At 41.8% G+C, this 19,009-nt stretch overlaps 1 protein-coding gene across 4 annotated transcripts in view; it reads right to left on the bottom strand.

Annotated features, from left to right (window-relative positions):
- Positions 1 to 19,009, bottom strand: part of PLXNB2 (plexin B2) — a 399,620-nt gene that overhangs the window by 9,549 nt on the left and 371,062 nt on the right. For all 4 annotated transcript variants that reach the window (XM_048499274.1, XM_048499272.1, XM_048499273.1 and 1 more), the window contains 5 exons: positions 10,173 to 10,327; positions 7,317 to 7,477; positions 6,242 to 6,389; positions 4,680 to 4,744; positions 1,264 to 1,339 (listed from right to left, as the gene is read on the bottom strand). In XM_048499274.1, the coding sequence (XP_048355231.1) occupies positions 1,264 to 1,339; positions 4,680 to 4,744; positions 6,242 to 6,389; positions 7,317 to 7,477; positions 10,173 to 10,327 (605 nt within the window). The remainder of the gene's footprint in view (positions 1 to 1,263; positions 1,340 to 4,679; positions 4,745 to 6,241; positions 6,390 to 7,316; positions 7,478 to 10,172; positions 10,328 to 19,009) is intronic.

Raw genomic sequence — 19,009 nt, 5'->3', positions numbered from 1 at the left:
CTTTAGGGTACTCACTGAGACCATGTGAGCTCTGTAGGAATGTCTCACTGGGAAGGGTCAGGCGTTTCCTTTCCAACTCTGAGGGCTTGCCTCAGTGTCTCCCACTTTCCCATTCCTGGGCACCCCGGGGATGATTTACTGACTGTTCCAGTAATAGCTGCTTGCCAACTGCCAGCCTTCCCCCTCCTGGCACCCCCTTTTTAAAATACTATGTTCAAGATAGTGGCGATCCATGTGGTACAGAGAACTGCTACCAGCATCTAATGTTAGAAAGTATTTATTAAAAAGAAAATGTTTACAAACATACATTTAGCACAGCACCACACTGAGCAAGGGATTCAAGGTTTTTTGGGGGGATGAATGCAGTTCCTCTGTCCTTTCTGCTGTACATCGCTATCAGTTTTTAGAATATGATAAGTTCTTAAGCTCACAATGTTACAGTTGTCTACAGATTTTTCATTATCTGGAAGATGTCCTTCAGCTCACTAGGCAAGCACATGGCCAAAATGGCTGCCTCCTCTAGGCCTCAGATAAGAGCTCTGTCCTCTTCAATAGTCGCAGCCAGAAGAGAGCTTCTTCCTTGCTCTCCGGAGTGTTATCAATTCCCAGTCCCCAACCCCTTGACCTAGACAGTCTGGGTCAAGGAAGCGTTTCCTGCCATCTCCAAGGATCCTCTTCCTCAGAGGCATAGCGTCAATGGGGCGGGGTAGGGCATGATGCCCTGGGCGGAGCTGCAGCAGAAGCATGGCCAGGCTGTGGAGGGGGAGTGATGGGGGCGTTCCAGGGCGGAGTTTCCCCTTGCTCTGCCTCTGGTCTTCCTGAGACCTGTCTATTCTTTTAAGACCTCCAAATCTGTGATACCTGCTTGGGGGTGAGTCGACTTATCCCATTCTCTCTTTTGCATTTCTAAAAAGGTTGCGGGGGCTAGGCTAGAAGTCTCCTGTCCTGAAGAAAAAACTGCTTAAACGTTCCCTTTAAACATCATTAAACTGAGATAAGCTATTAGGAATCTGAAACCCATGGAAACAAAAAGTGAAAATATATGTTTAGGAAAGCTTGCATGGTATACACGAAAATGAAAATTAAAAGTAATTCACAAGCAATATAATTGTAATTTACAATTAATCCAAAGGATTCCAGAGATATACAGACACCTTCATTGGACTTCAGCACAACTGTCTATCAGAAAGAATGAGCCACAGAATAATCAACTTCATCTTTTTGCTCCTATTTCCTGGGAAATAATATCAATGTCATACTTACCCTAGAAATCTCTGCTAGATGTGTATTCATATCCTGGTCACTCACTTGTACCATTTGGCGAATACCTTTGTAATAACTACAAATAAACCAAAGGACCCATTTAGTTGAAGTGACACAACATTCATTTTTATGCACTTGCGCATTTGCAGGGATTTCTTTCTTTTTAAAAACATTTTCTTGATAAGACAATTTGATTGCTCCTACTGAGACAGACCACAGGCTTCCCTTTCAGAAATGCCTTAGAGTACTAAACACCAGTTGTTGTTTCTCCTTTAGTTAAACATAGGATGGCACAATCCATCAGCACTACTTCAATTTCATTTTAACAAGGCCACGCACTGCTGCTAAGGGCAGCATCCATTGCAACTAACTAAGCGCCAAGTAATCAAACTCTCTGAAGAATCTATTAGAAAAGATTAGATGAGTTTTTAATTCCTATAAAATGTCATGTCCATTTACATTCTGATTCTTGCACATTCTATACCAAATATATAATAGTACAGAAGAAAACATCAAGAGCTTACAAAAGATAACAAGTTCCACATACCTTAGGGACCGTCTCTCCCCATACTGCCCTAATAGGTCCCTCCACTCTTCGGAGGATAACCTCCTTTTCGGCCCTGGCCCCTACCTGGTGGAATATCCTCCCAACTGAGATCAGGGCCCTGCGGGACTTGAGTAGTTTCTACAGGGCCTGTAAAATGGAGCTATTCCACCGGGCTTTCCCTAATGGCCAGCCAGGTTATCAGCTATTTTGGCCTCCCAGGGGCGGGGTAGGGGAGGGAATATTGAACACTGAATTTTGTATGTCGCCATCTGGACTTAGTTTTTAGCACTGTTTTATATTGTTTTAATGTATTTAATAAGATTTTATTGTGTCTGTTTTAAAAATGTTGTTGCTGCCCTGAGCCCCTTGGGGGAAGGGCGGGATAAGAAATTTGAAAAATAAATAAAGTCTAATGGCCCAATACGGGTGGGGGCCAAACTGCTGCTTAGATGTGGTATGGGGATGCACTGACGCATTTGCCTTCTCTGCCAGCATAAGGGACACCCCCTTACAGCTCTGCGGGGGTGAAACCAAGAAGTTGGCATCTTTAACAGCTCTGTGGCAGTGAAACTCAGAGGTAGGCGGTGGTGCAGGTGCCAGTGTGGGGAGTGGAGGGTGAAACAGGGCTTTCCCAGGGAGGAGTTGAATTTAGTCAGCTTCCACCAAGACTTTGGGGCTGGGAGCAGGTGGCGTAACTCCATTGAGCCCTATAGAGGGCTTCTGGGCAGTCAGGGGTTTGTGTGTGTGTGTGTGTTTTGTGTTAGTTGCCTCTCAGCACCACTGAGGTCATTAGGAGGCAGTGTGGTAGCGGCCCCATCCCCAGTTTTTTGCCCATATTTCCCCCATGGTCAACCAGCATGAATTAAATTCATTGGCCAGAGGTTTGTAGATTGGCTGATTAAAACTGGCTGACTAAAACTGTTCCCCACCTCCAGAAGTCAGAGTAGCATTTAATAAGCGAGAAACAGCCAGTGAAGAACTATGTAGTTTCTGTCCACACATTATAACATCAGCAGTGATGCAGAGTTCCCATTGCACAGGACAGTGTTAACCTGCATCTAGATTTTTGAGATGAGTCCATGGGTGGGTGGCTTTCTGCCTATGCAGGGCAACTTTCTGTCCCTCTCTACTGCATCCCAAAATGCCCACTGAATAGCTGCTTGTGGGGACAGGAAATCCCCAGGAAAGGCATTTCAGGCTGTAGAAGGAGGTAGGAAACAAGAAAGTTGTGCTCTGCAGGCATAAAACCACCCATGGAAATGCTGTGCTGGATCAAAGCCAGTAGCTCCAAACGTAGTAAACCCCCATGAATGGTACAAAGCTGTTTATGAATGTTTCAAAGTGCTGATTTTCTAGCACAGAAAGGCACAAGCTTCTTGTCTGCAGACTGGAGGTAACTGAGGTTGTTTCACACATTCCAGAGAAACAAACCCAAAGTTTGCCACAGAACCTGTGTCAAAAATAGTGAATGGTTCCCCCCAAATTAAAATTGAATACATTTGGGAAACAGCTGCTTAAACGTTTACTGCTTTATATGCAGTAATCTGTGAAATAATACAGGGATAAAGTTGTATATATCTTGTATATTGTTGTGTATTGCAGACAGGAGGATATCTTGGAAACCTGTCTGCAAGCTGTAGAAAATCAAGACTCAGCTTCTATTCCCTTTCCTTTTCCAAGTGTTAAAGTTAGGCATGGCTGGAAACAAACATTTTGCTGTGAGTTAAAAGGAGAAAGCTTGGCCCTTGGTTCTTAGGTTGTGGCTTGCAGCCTGTAGGGATTTGCTATTAGTGTTCACTCTGTACAGTTAAGGAGAAAAACAGTATATAAGTATTTAAATAATAATTCTTGGTAGTTTTAAATTATGATGTACTTCCAAGTCATTCCAAAAGCATTTAAATGCCACATCAAAATCACCTCTCAGATTGTCTGGCTTCATCCAAGTAACTTGGACAAAGAAAGATCTGAGAAGGGCATTAATATGTTCGAATCTTATTTACCACGTGAGAATGTATATCTCCAGCCAGAGGCACAAAATGGACCACAATGTAAGCTGCTTTGGGTACCCACCAGGGACAAAGAAGGGGTATAAATGAAGTAAAATAAAAATATACTTCTATTTCAAAATAGACTTTGTAAAGGATAGCCATGCCCCCCTCCACCTTGGGGAGGGAGGTTGTTTTTTTTTTTTTTTTTACAATATTGGAACGCTGGACGCCACTTTATAACTTTATATCTTTGTATCTTGAATTTTTATTTAAATTTAATCTTGGGCTTTAAACTGAGAATGTATTGGGAGTTTTATCGCTGCTTTTAAATGTTATTTAATTACACTGTTTTAAATACTGTACACCGCCCAGAGCCCCTCGGGGATGGGGCGGTATAAAAATTGAATAAAATAAAATAAATAAAATAAAATAAATAGCATGACTACTGGCAGACTGTACATTTTTTCATTGTTCAATCATTTCCCATGTTCGTTTATGATTCAGTGACATGAAATGATCATTACCCTATCACTTCATTGAAGTGAATATTCCCAGTATATAACCATTCCTCCAGAAGCTAACGGGGACATGTGGGGTTACAGCAATCCAAAGAAGCAGACTGGCTGGGCTGCCGCCGGGCACCCCTTGGCCCTGCCCCACCAGGCTGCTCCTTCAGGGTGGCCTGTGACAGGCTCCTGCTGGCTAAAGTAAGTGGGGCACAGGGGGGAGGGGCAGGGTGGTGCAGGGACATGGGAGGGCAGCCGGAGCAGGTGTTGCCCCGGGCCCCATTTCCCTCCCCCCCATGACCAATTCTGGTCAGAACAAGAATTGGGCCTTCATCATCAGAAAAACAGTCACAAAACAGTTCTTTTTGTACTTACTCTTCTACCATCTTCTTATATGTAGAGATCTCTTTTGCATAGAGCAACTTATTACTTGGAGAATCCTAAAAATGGGAGACAATATTGTCTTTTCAAGGCAAAGAAATATTTTTTAACTACAAATTTGAAGATATGTGTTGGAAGCCTATCCATTCATAAGCTGCCATAACCAGTAGCTCTCTAGGGTCTCAGGTGAAGGTTTTTCACATCACCTCCTATTACTTGAACCCTGGAGAAACCAGGGACTGAAAATGAGAACTTCTACATGCAAATCAGGAGCCCTACCACTAAATCCTTTTCCTTAAATAGAAAGCAGAAATATGTCTCTCTGCACTAAAGGCTAACCACCACAAACTTTAGAAAACTTAGATGGAAGAAATCATATATACCATCTATGCAAGTTGCATGAGAATGAACCAGTGTCCTATCCTGGTAAAAAGTATACTGAAGAGATGACAAGACAATTGTAAGCTTATGTGTGAAAATCCTGTATTGGACATTATCTTTATTGGTATTTGTGTATTCTGTTTTATGAACAAAGAAACGAAGAGATATTCAAGGTTCTTGATCTGCGTATGTATGGGACTGACTCTTCTGGTACGTTCCCCAAAGAGCGCTTAGATCAGCATGTGGTAATCTACTGGTGGTTCCTGGCCCTAAGAAAGTTCATCTAGCCTCAACCAGCCAAGGCTTTTCCAGCTGGAGGAATGCTCTGTTCAATGAGTCCAGGGCCCATTTGCAGGATCTTATGCAATTCCCAGGGCCTATAAGACAGAGCTGTTCCATCAGGTGCATGGTTGAGGCTGCTATGATACCATCTAGCCTCTCCTCTTCTCTGTTAATTTCCACCAACTCCACCAGCAATCTTCATAGGCACTCACCTGTTTTATCACCATCTTGATATAGTCAATAGTGGTCATTTGCTGAAATGTGTTAACGCTTAACTGTTTTTATGTTATTATATGGAGTGTTGTGAGCCACCCTGAGCCCAAAAAGGGAGGGACAGCATATTAAATCTAATAAAATAATAAATAATATAATAATCATCACCCCCAAACAATCTTTGACTGGGTTAATGTGCCCTTTGCCTCTGGCTTTCACAGAGGTACCTAAGGTACCTTTTCATTTCCCCTCTCCTCATCACACCTTGCCTCATCACTGGCCTTCCTCATAGGACTGTCCTCTGTTTGCTAATATATGCTGATGTCACACTTAATAAGCATTCCTGAATTTTTTCTGGAACTTTAAGTCTCAGCCTAGTTCTACTTACCTTCATTAACATAATGAATAGTGATAGCAATGCTTCATAATAGAAGTGGAAATATTAAACTGCAATTTGATGTATTCTAAAAGCATTAGACAATAGCTGTTCTGTAAGTGTCACTGGAGATTAAGTAGTGGACTCCCCTTGAACCCACAAAATGGTTTAAGCAACCTAACAAGAACATGTGAAATGAACTGATCTATACACCATCTTCTATGATTACAGCATTGTCTATCATAATGTACTTTAACGTCTTGTTTGGCACAGGCAGATGCAGAGCAGAGTGTAAAACACTTACCCTGCTTAATTTGTGCTCCGTTCTTGTGCAAGCATCCATGAAAGTCTGTGCGATGACTGACAAGGAAGCATCCACTACTTCGTGAACATGAACATCAAAAATGAAATGCGGGTTTTTCAATATGTTCACCCAAAACCTAAGTGGCAAGCTAGGAAGGAAACAAAGAAAGACGCCAAGCCTTTATAAAAGAAATGTAGAAAATGAAGCCGCAACGCATATTTTAACTATCCATTTAAAATCTGTCTATCACATTTATGAAACACTTAAATTACTAAAGCACACGCTTCTGTACCTTATGCCAAAGGCATTTAACAGGGTTTGTTTGATAGACACAGACAGGCAATTCCATTGCTCTATGGGTCCTGAACTCTTAAGATTCAGTAAATGGAAGCTAGTTTACTTATGGAAAGTGTTATCACTTTTTAATGCTGAGAAAGTGTATGCAATCATCAGGTTACCACTATTTCTTATAAGCCCAGATTCTGTAGCCTCCTGGTGAGCAGATCAAATGTGAAAAGTTCAGCTTTAGCAAGTATAAAGAAGTTCTACTGATAAATGTCAAAAGGGCAATATTTGCAGGGGCTTTACTCCAAGACAGAACTGATTCTCATTTCAACTGTGGCTTTTGTAAAGATATTTCTGCCCTAATTTATAGAACCCATTCTTTATTTATTTACCAAAATATTTATATTCTTCTTTTTCTCTAACAAGGATTCAAAGTGCCTTACAAGAAAAATACATTAATAAAACAGTGCACATCAAACAACATCAAACCAACGAAGAACAAAACAAGTACACTTTAGGGCAGTCCTGAATTCTGTTTAAATCAGAGCGACTCATATTCATGGATATCTGACAAAGGGAGCTTTGATTTTTGAAAACCTATCCTTTGGAGAGAAGTTAAAGGAGTCACTAGCCTCCTGCCAATGGCCAAGAATAGGAAAGCTTAGTTTTCACACACAACACAAACTGTAGTGTCATTGCTGTTTACTTCTGTATATTTAAGAATACCAATGCAAACACACTGGCTTTTCAACTGTTGCATCTCTTCTCCCCATGAATCCCAACCACTTACCTATTTGTTTTCCAGATGTGGATTGTATCCTCATCTTTGATTTCGTGCTTTTCTGCTTGCTCATCAAGGAAATCAAAGAAGTATTTCACAGCTGGTGGCACAACATGGTTTGAGTCAAGTACACTGTGAAAAAAGTTATCTACAAACTGCTGAAGCGTACCCTGGAAGAGAATTAAAATATACAAAACTCAAAATAATTAAAAATGTAGGCTACAGTACAAATGTAGCATTTTTTAAAAAAATATTCCTTCAAATGTACAAGAACACTCTCTAAACTGATATATAGACTTCTCTTCAGGGTTCTTGTCCCAAATGATGACAGGACCACAACAGTTTGAAATGAAGCATTTTTCATCTATAAATGTATAATAAATGTTCTTATGAACACCATGACAAGAACAGGCCATAAGAAATGACCCAGGGAGCTCAGGAGAAAAAAAATAACACTGCCTTCTGTTAGAAAGGTGGGTAATTCAGCACTGGAGGTCAGGCAACAGAGAAGGGCATGCGCTGGAACAGTCAGACAAGTAAAGAAGAGAATGGATAGTGAATCAGTGCAATTATAATTATATTTCCCAAAAGCATTCTGTTAATACCTTCATGAATCTTTTGTCCTGTTTATTTTCTATACAATTTAATAAATGATAATGCAGCTTCTGGGTTTACAGTGACTACTGATTGTGTGTGTGAGGAGTATTGTAAGAAGAGGTGATGCTAGAAGAGACAGAGTACACACATAATTGGAAATGGGAAACGCAGAAGTCACAGAGGAATATTGCCTCCAAGGAGCCAGAGATTTCACAGAGAGCCTAGTCAGATTCTACTGGGTCCCATATGCAATGTCACATGTTCTGCAGATACTACTGAGAAGATATGCATGGGTGACCTCTTCTGGGAACCTGTTTCACATGCAAGCTGTTCTTAGGAGCACTGTGATATACAGTCTGGCACAAATAGACTTAAATGGAAGCACAAACGAGCTATGATCATAAGCCATTGTGTGAACTAAGGTAAGCAGACATCTCATTTTTGGCAGTCCTCTCTATTTGGGACATCTGCTGATCTACAGCCTGTGGTTGCACTCACACATTAGAGCAGCCTGTCAAATACATTAGATATGGCAGAAAAAGCTCCCACACTCCCTCCCTCTCTTCAGTAAAAGGTGCAGAGTGGAATTATCCCATTGCGCCTTCAGCGGAAGCAATCAATGCATGTCTCTTATCCCAAGCTGGTGGTGATACTTGTTGTAGGAGATACAGTTTGAACCTGATGTATTTGATACAGTTTTAACTTGATTGAGGAGTTTAAACCACAGGTGTCAAACTCGCGGCCCTCCAGACGGTATGGACTACAGTTCCCATCATCCCCTGCCGGCATGATGGCAGGGGATGATGGGAACTGTAGTTCATATCATCTGGAGGGCCGCGAGTTTGGCACCTATGGTTGAAACCATGTTTTGACTGTCTGTTTTTATATTTTGTAATGTGCTGGGGTATTGTGGAAAGGGAAGATATAATATTTCAGATAGCTCAATAAATGTGCAGTGGGCTTAGTGCTGTCCTGTAACAAAATGGCAGTGCCAAGCCCTCCACATGCTTGATGTAGATTCATACTTTCTTTGGCTCAAGAGATAATAGTTAACTTACTGCCATGAGGAGAAAAAGTAGAGACTCTGCAAGAAAAGCTGACAAAACATGGGAGTGAAGAAGAGGAACAGTGCAGCTGAGAAGGTTGGTTACCATACTCTTAAATAAACATGTCTAAGAGCAGTCATCTTGGGAATTTTGAGAGAAGGTACCATAAAATAGCTGCTACAAGAGGTGGAGCCAAATAAAATTACCTCCCTCAACACATTTCCTGGAAAGAGGGAAATTCAGAACGAAGAATGAAGTTAAGCATTAAAGCAAAACCCAGGTGCTTACCTTCAGATACCTCTAGATCCTTCAGTAGAAAACCATTTCATGTGATAGAGGGTAACCAATAAAAAGCCCTGCCATTCAATAGGCCTTCTCTTCTGAAAAGCTCAACAGTTGCCTTGGGAAGTCCTGGTGGGCAGCATGATGCCCACAGGTGCCACACTGGGGAATCCTGACTCACAATTTTGCAGTAGCTGGGGATGACTTCAAAGGGGTTTCAGGCAGCATGGGAAGCATGAAAAACTGAAGATATCCCCACTGACGTAAACTCACATAATGCAGCCCAATGGGCTGAGTCACACTTTCAGCTGGCATGAGTCTACGCCAGTCAAAAGAAGTGTTCCTGGGCTGAAAAGGCCACAGGAAGCTGACTATAGTCGACTACTCTCCGGGGACATCCCTGAAACAACCACCACCAGCGTTAGAATGGACTCCTGAAACAAAGGAGCACTGGCGCAGCAGCACTTCTGTGCTCAGAGGCTGTGGAGCCCCTATGACAATGTTAGAGCCTCTCCAGTTGGTGTATTTACCCTTGTGCTGCCTCCACAACTCTTTCAGTTCCCTCCCTTTGTGGACTGAACTCTAAAAGACTGACAGGGATATTATGACATGAACATTCTAGACAAAGTTATAATAAACCAGTTAGTCTTTTAGTGCCTCAGGGATGGTCATTTTGACTGTTATGTGCTCCCAATCATCAGGTGGCAGTAAAGTTTCTGCTTCTTATCTCAAAGTTATTTTTGCCATATTAGGGTCACATTTCTGGGAATGCGAAATGCAGACTTAGAATACAAAGATAAAGCCATTGATGCTATTCTAAGCCTCAGACCTTAAGGTAGGATTCTACACGGTAACTTACTACTTTATTCATTTATACCTGACAGGAAATTAACAGCCTTCCCTGGGGATGATGCCTATTAACTTGATGTTTCAATCTTACCTTCACAGAGAGAAGTCTTGTCAGGTAGATTTCGGTAATAGCTTTGGTTCTTTCCTTCTCCTTCATGCTCCCTCTTTTTGATTTCCCCTCATCAACTTCGTCTACTGGCCGAACGAGATGCCAGATCTTATTTTCCTCTTCTAATAAGGCATGCCCTCAAAACAGCAAAAGCGACAAATTTTAAAGCAACTGCATGAATAAAATGTAGCACTGATAGCCATGTCTCAGATAACATGCCAGAAGGCTGTGACTAATATGCATATATTAATTTAATGTTATTTGCATATCATAAACAAGCTGAGGTCCATGAATATGCTGCTCTTATTTCAGTGGTGCCCTTGTTCTATTTTCCAACATGAAAATAATGGGCTAGTTAAAAAATAATAATTTCTAAACAGTAAGCTTTTCCCAACAAAGCAGGCATCATATGTAAAAGCTACCTTCTATCAACTCTCTCCTAATCCTTCAAACTCATTCTTATACTCTGTCAATTGCAGCAGCTCTACAGGATCTTATGCAGAGAAAAGTTTTTTCAGTACCAGGTATCTTTAACTAGATCTGTTTGAGATTGAATTGAGGGCATTCTGCACGTATGTACCAGTGCAATGTAGCGGTTAAGTACATTGGACTAATATCGGGAAGGCTACCTGGGTGACCTTGGGCCAAACACATGCTCTTAGCCTCACAGAGTTGGTGTGAGAATAAAATGGAGGAGAGGAGAATGATGTAAGTCGCTTTGGGTACCCACTGGGTATAAATGAATAAAATTATTTAATAAAACAAACAAACAAATTCCAAGCCCGCAGGCTTCATGGGCAGGAGCATGGAAACAAAATAAGCCTTTTGGGGGCCCATAAAATTGAACCCTCAGAAGCAAAGGTCTCCGAACCTGCATGCTATTACCAGGAGGGCTTCCTGGAGCCACCTTGAAAGTCTGGTGCCTCTATCTTCAAAAATGTGCAGCCTGCCTCAGAAATTCCCCATTGGCTACAATGGAGCAAAGTCACTGCAAAACAGAGAATCTTGGGCAACTTTCTTGGGGTGCCTGTAAGGGGTGTATTTGTAAAGCTAGTGACACCAAAATTTCAGGGTATCATCTGGTAACTATTCTTATGATGCCATCCAAGTTTGGTGAAGTTAGGTTCAGGGGGACCAAAGTTATGGTCCCTCAAATGGGTAGCCCCCATCTCAGGTTAGCTCCCATTGAAAACAATGGGGATAGGGGCATTCCATTTGGGCGCCCATAACTTTGCTTCCCCTGAACCAAACATCACCAAACTTGGGTGGTATCATCAGGGCAGTCTCTGGATGATGCCCTGAAATCATGGTGCCACTAGCTTTAAAAATGCCTTCCCTGAAGACTGAAAAACACCAAAAATATTCCCCCCCCCCAAGCCCAAATACCTTGCATTCACATTTGTTCCTATTTGGGCAGGACATAATCGGACATTTTTTGTCCAAATTTGCCCAAATTCCGGCTGAATCTGGTATTTGTTTCATCTAAATCTCCAATTCTCAAAAGTGATGTTGTTTCAGGGTGGGGGAGAATCCACCCCCAAACAGTATCACTTTCAATTTTGTTTTAACTGGGGACCCCAGATTCTCCCTTTAAGGTGGATTTAAAAGAAGAATCTGAGCTCCCTAGTTTAAACACCATTGAAAGTGATGCTGTTTGGGGGTGGATTCCACTGGAGGTGTTTTGTGAGAGATGATGCTGACATTTGTTTGGTAAATGTTTTGCTGGGGGTGATTTGTGAGAGATTTACATGCTTAATACCCACTTGCACTGGCTTGGAGTTATTTCTCAGGCTAACAACCTACCTCATAGGGTTGTTGTGATTAGGAAATTAGGAAAAGAGTTGGTGGGGAGAGAGCCATGTATGTTTTGCTGGAAGTGGGAGGTATTTTGTGAGCTAGTGCAAAAAATCTTTGTTTGTTCATGGTGGGGGAGGATGGCCGCCCATTCGCCGGGGGGGGGGGGCACCAAACTCAGGTTTTGTCCCCAGGCTCCAGTTTGCCTAGGGTTCGTCCCTGCTGAACCCAAATATATTTCATTTTCTGTGAGCAAGATGGGTTGGATTCAGCCAGGATTTTCATTCAAACATGCCAATTTCTTTAATTGCTAAAAGCTTCTGTCCCACACAACTTTTATTTGTGCAGGCCTCATGAGCCCCAGCATTGCCTTTTTGGGTAGCCAAATGGGATGACTCCTCACCTTTTCACGGATAGAGAAACTGCCTGGATCCAACCCAGTTCCACATTATTCAAACAGGAAATAAAGAGGGAAAGTTACACAAAAATAAAATAGAAGGTTGGACTATTATGAGACCTCTCCCTTGGCCACTAGAGTACTGCTTTCAGATTTATCGAAAGGCATGGATTTGTTGCTTGGATTTACTTACAGAGTGTGCTTGAGAGCAACATGTTAATAGGCACAGTACAATTATGTACTCATGTAAGTAATTATGATTTTGAATTTTCAAATATGAAATGTTCAATTTATGCAACTGTCTAAAGGCACTATCTTGACAAAGGGTGAATTACCCAAGAGACGTTTTCAATTCCGATGTTAAGTTTCCAAAACAACTGTAACTCAGTCACTGTGCACACACGTTGGCTCTAGTAGTGCGAATAGCAAAATTATAGACTTAGAGTGGCACACTGAAATGTCCTAAAAATTCCATGATCTTAAATAAAACAATGTCTACTGCTTTATTTTGCTTTGTTGCAAAGCAAAAATTTTACAACACAGTTAAAAGTAGTAAATTTAAGCTAATTTCACTGAGAAAAAGCCAATAAGAAGAAAATGGCTTTCCAGAAAATGTATCTTTCTGATTGATATAATGTTAAACAAGAGCAAAGGGGGTGGATATCATGTAGGAATGTGTGAACAATTGTTAAAATATTGTCTATGCCAAAACTGAGGAGTTATAATCCTAACCTTGAAACTGAAAATTGCTATAATTGCAGGTCCACAGAAATGGAAAAAATTGAGACAAAAACACCAGATATGAACATGTCAAATAAAAAACATTGCTGAACAGATCTGCTTTCACAATTCCATGTAGACATAAAATTGTGTTACTACTCTAGGCACATGCTTAGCTGAACTCTCCCACTGAAATAGATGGCAGTTTAAAACATTTAATGTTAACATGATCATGTCTACTCAACCAGATGATTAAAAATAGTAGTCTTCTTGCAACTTTTCGAAGTCACTAACTCTTGAAGTAAATGAAGTCTACATGTTGTGCAGGATGTAGAACAAATTTTGTTTGATGTTTTTTGTTGATACCATATGCAATTCTGGAATAATTTTCACCTCCCTTGATGATATACAAGCTTAACTCTAACCTATGTCACATAACGATTAATAAAAAATATTGATAGCATATTGTGATACTTCTGCTAGATTCTCTGTTGACAACATCACTTGTGTTTAGTACAATTAAAAAGGCAAGCTTAGATGCAGAGCATCTACCACAAAAGTATCAGAAACAATTTTTGATACAATTGCTTGGATAATTTTGGTTTGTTCCTTCTGACATCACAAAGATGAAAGACTGGTTGTAGATGTGAAAGCCACCAACTGCAAATTAAATCACGGCTGATTAAATCTTGCAAGGGGAGACTGAGAGTCACCAACCAAGATAATTGACTGAGCAATCCCTCAGTCACTTAAAGCAAAAAGACCTGGTTAATTATTTATTGGTTTCTCCTTATAGGGCACAAAATGAGCACGCTTGTAATCACCCAGCAAGTTTAGGGGTTGGAGTAGTGCATCTTTCAATGACTTACTCCTATCTGTCTTCAGATGTGGCTCTGGAATGAATCCAGATTTAGATGCAGTGGTGGATGGCAGCTACAGATTGATTCTTCCCTGTTGATACCGTTAAATCTTTCGCTGGCCTTGGACACCATGCCAATTAACTGGATCATTTTGAGCATTTTATGGGAATCTAAGGCTGTTTCTGCACAGCCAAGGGAGCCTACATCAGTATTAATCATGCCAATGCAGGCTCTGGGGCCATTCGCACAAATGGCCCCATGGGATGCGCAGCTGTTGGAGCAAGCTCTGCACAGCCGCGTATTCCCCTCCCCGGCCCCAAACGCTTCCTTACCTTCTGCTGGCAGCCGTCATTCTGCTGTTGCTCTGAGGAGGCCAGGGGACACGCCCCCATGGCCAGAGCGACGGCTGAAGCACCAAAGGCCAGGGGGCGTGTCTCCTTCCCTCCTCAGAGCGATGGTAGAGCGACGGCTGCCAGCAGAAGGTAAGGAGGCGTTTGGGGCCGGGGAAGGGAGGGGAAAACACCGGCTTCCACCCGCTGCTGTTCGCATGGCAGCGGATGGAAGCTGGCATTTGCAGGGAAACTCGCTCCCCAAGCGAGTTTTTAAAACACTATTTTGGCGGGCACAGAGCGCTGCTGCATCAATTTGGCAGCGGCGCCTGTGCGAAGGGTCCCCGCCAAAATGGGGTTTTACCGGGCTGAAGCCGTTGCTTTCAGCCCGTGCAGAAACCGCCTAAAGGATAGTTTGAATCTTCTCTATAAAACAGGATTGAAAGAGCTTTTACTGGAGCTTCTGAGTCATCTTCCTAAAACCCACTATGCAGGGTTCTACATGGCTTGGTACTATAATTAATGGTATTTTATAGTTACATAATGCTACAAAATGAGATTATCCAAAGCTCTGGTGTTAGGTATCATTTTGATGCTGGTAACATCCAGATCTATATTTCATTAGCTAAGCAGCCAACCATCTCTGTCCTAAAGGAGAAAGTAGTGGCCAAGAAAGAACACTCTAAATTTGAATTAAGACACAATGGAAGTGATTTTGATAGGGAATTCTGATGTTCTGGAAGAAACAGACCCACTGAATGAGAGTCACCTTCCCTTTCCAACCAAATAAGTAGCTATTAAAAAAAGCAAGTGAGTGCTGCTGCCAAAAATGTCTTTTTTTCACTTACATCTGATCATAGATTCTCTTTCAACACTCAAATGGCATAGTCATGTTGATTCCTGTTTCTATAACTTCTAGATTGGACTATGTTCAGATACTCTACATGGCAATAGCTTTTGGAAGCATCAAATGATTCAGAATGCAGCTACCTGTTTTTTGTCCAGTATTCAGTGGCACTTTTTTTAGAGAGTTACACTGGCTGCCAATCTTCTTCCAGATGTAGTTTACAGTGATGTTCTTATCTATGGAGTCTTTTAAAACCCGACTCACATACTGAAAGAAACATCTTATGCAAACCCACTGAAATATAAATAGTGCCACCTACCCATCTACCAGCAACAGTGAGGGTACAAGCCTTCTTTGTAGCATATCCTGTTCTGCTAGTATGGATCACCGACTGAGGACTGCAAAATTTCCTTCCTATTAACATTTTGCAAGGTCTGAAAAACTAGACTGTACTAGTGGGCTCAGCACCATCATTTTACTGTTTTGCTTAGATTTTCGGGATGTGTGCGTGTGGATTTGCTTTATAGAACTATTTTAATTGATTTTATGCAACAAACTATGGAAAATCGGGTACACATTTTGAGTGAATAAACTTAGAAATTATAAGGAGTGTATGGAAAGCACTTTGGAGGACATCATAAATACTATTATCAGCATTACAATCAAACAAAGACAGGTAACTTTGTGTGAATGAGAAATTCTGTGAATAACTTCTTAGCGGGGTACAAACAATAAGAACAATCAAATAATTTTTTTTCTCAGAAAATCCCACTGAAATGAAGGAGCAAAATTCTTGTATAATTCTCATTCATTCCAACAAAGAATGGTGAATTGTGAAATATTACTGCACTTAGACCCTATAATCAACCAACATCTCTTTGGAAAGCCAAACAATTTGCTCATATTTTTTGTTTTTCTGGAATGAGATGTAAATTATTAACAGAAACCAATTTCTTAAATTGCCTAGACTCATATAAAATGGTTTGAACAACACAACAAAACACAGCCAAACCAAACCAAACTAAAAAAAAGGCTTTCAATACACCTTTTGTATATGTGCATATACCATGTTTCCCTGAAAATAAGACAGGGTCTTATATTAATTTTTGCTCCCAAAGATGTGTTAGGGCTTATTTTCAGGGGATGCGCGGGGAAATCTGTAACTAGGGCCGTGGTGGCGAACCTGTGGCACTCCAGATGTTTATGGACTACAATTCCCATCATCCGCTGCCAGCATGGTGCCATAGGTTTGCCATCACTGAACTAGGGCTTATTTTTGGAGTAGGACTTGTATTTCAAGCATCCTCAACCCCCCCCCCCCCCAAATCAAGCTAGGGCTCATTTTTGGGATATGTCTAATTTTTGAGGAAACAGGGTATATAAAATGTGACAAGGGTGGATTCTGTATTCAGGCCTCATATCAACCTCCCCCCGCAATTGGGGTTGGGGGCATTTCTTTTTCTGCAACACAGAATCCCACATATCATTGTCAGCAAAAGCTGTAGTTATGCCCAGGCTGATCTCTAACATTTTATAGCTTTCTAAGTAAACAAGATGATACTGGATAATTCTAGAAGACATAAACACTATTGGAAAAAAATTAGCCAGGGGTGAAACACAATTGTTCCAGGATTTCCCTACAAGCCATTTCCTTTTGCGCCGAGGGGGGGGGGGGGGCATTGGATGGCTGGAAAGATGTCAAAACCACAAACTTGGAGGCACACTAGATTGCTTTTCTAACCTCTAACCTCTCAGCATATATGCCATTCATAGGGCCCTTTTTATAGTCTGTCACTTAGGAGAACCTGCTGGTTTGCACATGTGTTTGTGGTCAAGGATTAAGACTATGTTGCTATATATAGCGGGTGTAGAATCTATATATATAAAAAGCAAACCGTCCTCACACACCTCACTCTGCTCTCCCTCACATCCAACCACCACTTACCCACTTCCTCACCCATATTCGCCACAGCTCTCTTTTACTAAAAGCGAGCTGGAGTTTGCCTTTTTCTTCTAAGAAAATCTGTGGGGTGGGGGCGAACCACCACTACTAGCTCTGCTTCTTTTGCACGTAGCCCTTTAAGAACCCAGGGAGCTGGCCTCCATCTGAGTGCCTCACCACCCTGCCTCTGCTGCCTGACTGGCCCCAGTTCTGCCTTACCCAAGCCAGGACTATGTGTGTCAACCAGCCTCATGGACAGCAGGATTCGCACTCTGGACAGTTCCATTGTGGAATGGAAAGGGTTACCTTATACTAAAAAAACAAGACACCAGCATATAACAATGTGAATTGAAAAGTGAAAGAGGGATTCCATTTGACCACCCCAAAAGGCTATGCTGCGGATCATTGGACCTGCATGGACATCTGTGTGGGTTGCGGACTGTGATGAGAAGGACAATTGCCACAGCAACGTGTGGCCGGGCCCCGCTAGTGCTATATTATTTATTTATTTATTTATTTATTTATTTATTTATTTATACTTTCAGCTTTTATACCGCCCTGTCCCCAAGGGCGTTTGGGTGGGAGACTTCTCACAGGTCCTGTCCCCCAAACGAGACTGCCCCATATTATTTACCTCAACCCAGGATTTTTGAAAACTGCTAAACCAGCGATCCTTTGCAAAATCCCAGGTTGGAGCCAGGAAGGAAGCGCTTTATTTCCTTCCCTTCCACTTTACCGTCCATGGTCAAGGAAAATCTACCTTCCATTGCCCTGCCATGGCAGGGAGGCACCTTTTCCTTTTTTTTATTTTGCGTGTTACACATGCCCAGGTGTAGTTGATTATATTGTGGGACAATCAGCATGGCTGTCGAGATTCATTTCTAAATGCCTGTGTAGCATAATGTTCTAAATGCCTGTGTAGCATAATGTTCTGTGTTGCAGGACATTAAAAAAAGAGAGAGAAGAGTCTCTGTGCGAAGATGCGAAAGCAGCCCAGATTATTTCCATGGGCTCCAATCACTGTCTGTACGACACACATTTGAACGGGAAAAAAGGAAAATGGGTTCCTTTACACCGATTGCAACCCATTATACATTTGCTGAGTGGAATCGACCTTTGTATCACACCATCCCTCTTATTTTTATCATGGGTATAGCTGAAACAAAGGTTTATGGAAACGATCAAGAATCATCTTAAAACTATGGTTCTTTAGGTAATGAGATCTTTTTCTTAGCAAAGATCCTTTTGGGCAATGTTTTTTCCCCCTGATCAATTAAAAATGAAACCACTCAAATCAATGTGATGCTACATGCTGACAACTGCTTTAGCTGCAGCAACTTCTAGACCAGTGGGAATATGGGATAAAGCAAAGACATACTGAAAGCCATTGGAAGGACAAACTGTGCCCTGAGAAACAAATGGTGGTCAACTCTGGAACAGAGCAACAGGACATCTCCATGAGTAAAGCAGAAGCCAAGAGGAACAAAGAAACAGAAGCAGTAGCAGCTGCTGCCAGCCAGTCCTGTCTAAAGTGAGAGTTTGTGGTATGAAGTCAGGTAGCCAAAAGGCAGGTGGCAGGGCAAGCCCTCTTATACTACTGCCTACATATAGATTCAGAGTAAAGAGGCCCTGGGAGCAGAGTTCAGCTCAGCCTTGAGTGTCTTGGTTCTTAAACCCAGTGGAATGGGCAGTGAGACAGCCTTCAGGGAGACCAACTTTGCTCCCATCCTGTGGAGACAACAAGAACTGAATATTCTCTTTCTTTTCCCTGAATGATATTTCCAGGTCCTAGTGCAGTGAATGGCAGTCTTTGTTCCAACTGGGCATCAAATACCTTCAGGAGTAGAGAAGCCCACAAACACAGTTCCAGTGGAGAACATACAAAGGTTACAGTCCTAGGAACAAGTGGGACCCAATCCATGCACCTTCA

This window comes from Sphaerodactylus townsendi, linkage group LG06 (genome assembly GCF_021028975.2).
Source record: "Sphaerodactylus townsendi isolate TG3544 linkage group LG06, MPM_Stown_v2.3, whole genome shotgun sequence".
In the NCBI taxonomy this organism is placed as follows: Eukaryota; Metazoa; Chordata; class Lepidosauria; order Squamata; family Sphaerodactylidae; genus Sphaerodactylus; species Sphaerodactylus townsendi.
The sequence above is the reverse complement of the archived record's forward strand: the minus strand, read 5'-3'. Positions and strand labels throughout refer to the sequence as shown.